The sequence below is a fragment of the Macrobrachium nipponense genome, chromosome 14, assembly GCF_015104395.2.
Source record: "Macrobrachium nipponense isolate FS-2020 chromosome 14, ASM1510439v2, whole genome shotgun sequence".
Taxonomy (NCBI): Eukaryota; Metazoa; Arthropoda; class Malacostraca; order Decapoda; family Palaemonidae; genus Macrobrachium; species Macrobrachium nipponense.
This window is the reverse complement of record NC_087207.1, coordinates 22,679,925-22,684,128: the sequence shown is the minus strand read 5'-3', so window position 1 is coordinate 22,684,128 and position 4,204 is coordinate 22,679,925. Positions and strand designations below refer to the sequence as shown.

Here is a 4,204-nt window from a genome sequence, read left to right as displayed (position 1 = left end):
TTCCTCTAAAATCTTGGTATGGGTATCAGTAACAGAAAGAATATGGGTATGGTATGGGTATGTTATGGATACGTATATATATATATATATATATATATATATATATATATATATATATATATATATATATATATATATATATGATACATATATATTTTTGTTATGAGGTTTCGCCCTTGCCAAGGGGCTCATCAGGTGGGTTTAGCCTTCTGTATTTTGAAAATACAGAAGACTTGGCACCCCACGACCTCCCCCCCTTTTTCATTAATTTCTTTTTGACAAATGCATGACTCGCCTTTTTATTTTTTATTTTTTTAGATTTGGGAGGGGTATTTTGAGACACTTTCTTCAAGGTCTTCTGTGTTCCCATATGTTTCATCAGAATTCGCTTCACAGGCTACAAAACTTAATAATAGGATTCTTCATTCTTTCTGTTACCACGTTGACCATTCCAATATTTACCATTATTCTGTCTGTAGCCATTTTGTGGGAACTTTGCCTAATGCTGCCATTGTTGTTGATTTTCCATCAGATCCGTCTTTGCATTAGTAATGCGCTTAAACTTTTCTTCAAAAGCCTTTTGTAAAACTTCTGGTTTGTCTCTGTGCCTGTCTGGATGGTACTTCATGGACAGGTCTTTGTAGGCTTTCAAAATTTGAGGTTTGGTCGCAGTTTGTAGAAGACCCAAAGCATAGTGGTGGCTTTGGGTTTCCCATATCTTCAGCTTAATCTTGGCCTCATTCAGCGCTTGCTTAGTCTCTGCAGATCTCTTAAGCCTGTTCGCAATTTCGAGGTCTTCCACTGCAGCCCCAAAGAGCTCTTGTTTTAGGAGGTGCTTCCCGCGAAGTTGGTGCACTTCCCATCCGCCGAGACCCTTGTTGATAGCCATGCAACAGTCTGCTATATGGCCAAGTCATCTGAAGGGGTGACCACAAGCCGCCAGAGCTTAGCCCGAATGATGTGCAGCAGAGCCGATTCTTTCGTTGGTGAAGGAACCATTGGCCATGGGCTTCTTGAGAAGACATCGAAGGCAGCATCATTCCGATCATTCATGTAGGCGAAGAGTCCTTTGCCTATGAATGTCATTTGTCCTTTGTCTTCTCTCTGTTCCTTCATTTCGCTGCATCTCATCCTCATCTCTTCCAGATCTTTGCTCATTTGGTGTTTCTCGGCCTTCAGAGTTCGTAAAAGCATTTCCTGTTCGTTGATTCGTATGTCCTTCTCGGCACACTCCTTCCTCAGCCTCTCTAAATCAGCCACCATCTTGGCTGTTGGCGCTTCCTTTTCTCTCTTCAGGGAGTCGATTACTCCTCGTTTTTCTTTCACTAATTCCTTCAACTTTTTGTTTTCAGTCTGGAGATTTTCTAGTGATCGATTTTGGCCCTCAAGCTCTAATGCGAGTCTCTTTGCTTCGTCCTCTTTGAGCTGAGTTTGAGCTTGGGCCTCAACAAGCAGATTTTTATAATTTTTCTCCATCTTTTCAATACCTTTCCAAAGACCTTCATTCTCTATTTCTAAGGCAGCCATCTTTTCCGTTTTTTCTGCATTTTGCTTTCTCACTTTGCCGAGCATATCCCTGGCTTCAGCTAGGTGGCGTTCCATTCGGCTCTTGTCCAGGTTGATTTGGTCCAGCTCCTCCTGCAGGTTCTTTACTGCAACATTTGTTTCCTCTGCGAGTACCTCTTGATCTTTCATGTTTCGTTCCCTCTCCTCCTTCTCAGCCTTCGTCCGTTCGTGGTCTCGCTGTATCTTGGCCATGTTCATCCTTAGATTATCGTTCTTATCGTCCAAATCTTCAATTTTTCTGTCCTTCGAGATCTGCTGTAATCGGAGTTCTTCAAGGTCTTCTTGCATTGCATCCAAGTTTTCCTGAAGAACTTCGTTTTGCATTTCCAAATCTTTAATTACTCGTTCCTTCTGTTTCTTTTCTTCTAAGAGCCTTTCCATGGCCTCCTTGAACGAGTCTCTTTCCTTGGCCAAAACTTCTTCAATCTTAAGAAGTTCAGCTTCCTTCAAAAATTGCTTCCGTTGGGTTTGTTCAAGCTCGTCCTTCATCATTTCCATGTTTTCTTTAAGTGTCTCATTCTGTTGTACCAAATCCTTAATAACAAGTTCCTTCTCCGAGATCTGTTGCTCTCGGATTTGCAAGACATTCTCCTTCTCTTCTTTTTCTAATGCGAGTCTTTTCATCGCTTCCTTTTCATCTTCCATTTGCTTCTGTAATTCTTTAAATGACTCTCTTTCCTTGGCTAGAACTTCGATCTTAAGAAGTTCAGCCTCCTCATGAAGGTGTAGGAGGTTTTTGGCGCAAGCAGTCTTTTCGTAGATCAGTTCCTGGTTGAGCTGCCTTATGGTTTCATTAAGGTCTGCCTCCTTCTTATTCTTCTCCTCGATCATCTGGAGGAGGTGCTGGGTCTTCTGGTCGATCTCTTCTAGTTTATTTCTAAATAGATGGCAGGGTCCATCTGGGTTGTCCAAATGAGGTGGGTCCTGATCGTGGTCGTGGTCGTGGTCGTCGTCTTCTGGCTTCAAATCAAATTCCAAATCATTAGAGGAACTCTCGCTGCCGCCATCAAGATCAGAGCTGGCATTGAAAGTCATCAGATTGGAATCCAAATGACAAGATGATCTGTCTCTGCCGCCATCAAGTTCAGAGCTGGCATTGAAAGTCATCAGATTAGGATCCAATTCACAAGGTGAACTGTCGCTGCCACCATCAAGTTTAAAGCAGGCATTGACAGTCGTCAGATTGGAATCCAGATAACAAGATGAACTCTCGGTGCCGCCATCAAGGTCAGAGCAGGAATTGACAGTCATCAGATTAGGATCCAATTCACAAGATGAACTCTCGCTGCCGCCATCACGATCAGAGCAGGCATTGAAAGTCCTCAGACTGGAATCCATATGACGAGTTAAACTCACACTGCCGCCATCAAGTTCAGAGCAGGCAGGTGATCCAAAAGACTTCAAAAACTCGGTGGTAATGATAGCCATAAATGACAATCTTCCAATATTCAGGAGCAAAAGAAACACTGATAAACAATAATTCACAAGAGCCATTGTTACAGTATGCTTTGTGACTCGCTCGTCACGATGGATAGTTTTAGAAAAAGCCTGAAGGGAGACTTCGGTCTCCAAGACGCAGCGGCTGAAGAAGTGCAGCTTTGATTCCGTCCTTCGTTCCCTGAGGCTCTAGCTCCAGCGTTATCTTCTTCAGGAGCATACTGAAGTCACGGGGAGTAATTGGCTACTGGAGACCTGGCAGATCCTGGAGGAAGAAGAAGAAGAAGAGGAAGAAGAAGAAGAAGACTGAGAAGGAGAAGGAATTTCTGGAGACACAGAAGAGTTCGAGGATCTGGAAGAGGAGGAAGAAGAGGACTGGTCTCTCAGTCCATTTATCAGATCACCCATGAAATTTTCAACTAGATATCAAAATATTTTTCGTTCAAATTATCCATTTTTCTCTCTTCTCATTGCCAGAAACGCCTTCCTACTGGGTCACACTGAAGATTCAAAAGAAAATAGGGGTTACTGATATTTCTTGCAACGAAATACATTCTGTAACTATTAATGTCAATAAATGTTTTTGAAGATAATAGTAATTACGTCCATTTATGCATAATTAGTATAGTATATACATAGATACCTACATACATTTATGTTTATACGTACAAATTCTCACTCACTATATATATATATATTATATATATATATATATATATATATAATATATATATATATATATATATATATTAATAATATATATAATATAATATATATATATATATATATATATATATATATATATATATATATATATATATATATATATATATAGACTTCAGGAGGGTCCATGATACACATGTTGTTTAAAAAGGCCATGTTTATTAACAGCAAAGAAACGTTTTCGCACTACTCAGTGCATCATCAGTCTGTCAAAGGTAAAAGACAATAAATACATTATTAACATAGAAAGGAATTCACAAGGTAATTAAAATTTACAAGTTAAAACAATAAAAAGTAAAAGAGTATAAAAAGTACATAAAACAGAAACCAAAAAGAGACTACCAAAAACACCACCATCTATAAGCAGGAGAGAAGAGGAGTGACATACAATGACGTCCAAGGCAGACGACAACTATGCCAGATACAAAGTTCCTGAGGAAGTATTACTATTGAGAGAGGGAACCAGTCTTTTTAATAT

The 4,204-nt window shown here is 39.9% G+C and overlaps 2 protein-coding genes across 2 annotated transcripts; both read right to left on the bottom strand.

Annotated features, from left to right (window-relative positions):
• Positions 1-499: 499 nt before the first annotated feature.
• LOC135226168 (dnaJ homolog subfamily C member 7 homolog) lies at positions 500-889 on the bottom strand. The gene has a single exon (XM_064265610.1). It carries the CDS (start codon positions 887-889, stop codon positions 500-502), a length of 390 nt encoding a protein of 129 aa, XP_064121680.1.
• An 11-nt stretch (positions 890-900) lies between these two features.
• Positions 901-2,994, bottom strand: LOC135226167 (mRNA export factor GLE1-like). The gene has a single exon (XM_064265609.1). It carries the CDS (start codon positions 2,992-2,994, stop codon positions 901-903), a length of 2,094 nt encoding a protein of 697 aa, XP_064121679.1.
• Between the last annotated feature and the right edge of the window lie 1,210 nt (positions 2,995-4,204).

Coding starts and splice junctions, on each gene's coding strand:
- LOC135226168 (XM_064265610.1), bottom strand. CDS start 889: ATGGCTATCAACAAGGGTCTCGGCGGATGGGAAGTGCACCAACTTCGC.
- LOC135226167 (XM_064265609.1), bottom strand. CDS start 2,994: ATGGCTATCATTACCACCGAGTTTTTGAAGTCTTTTGGATCACCTGCC.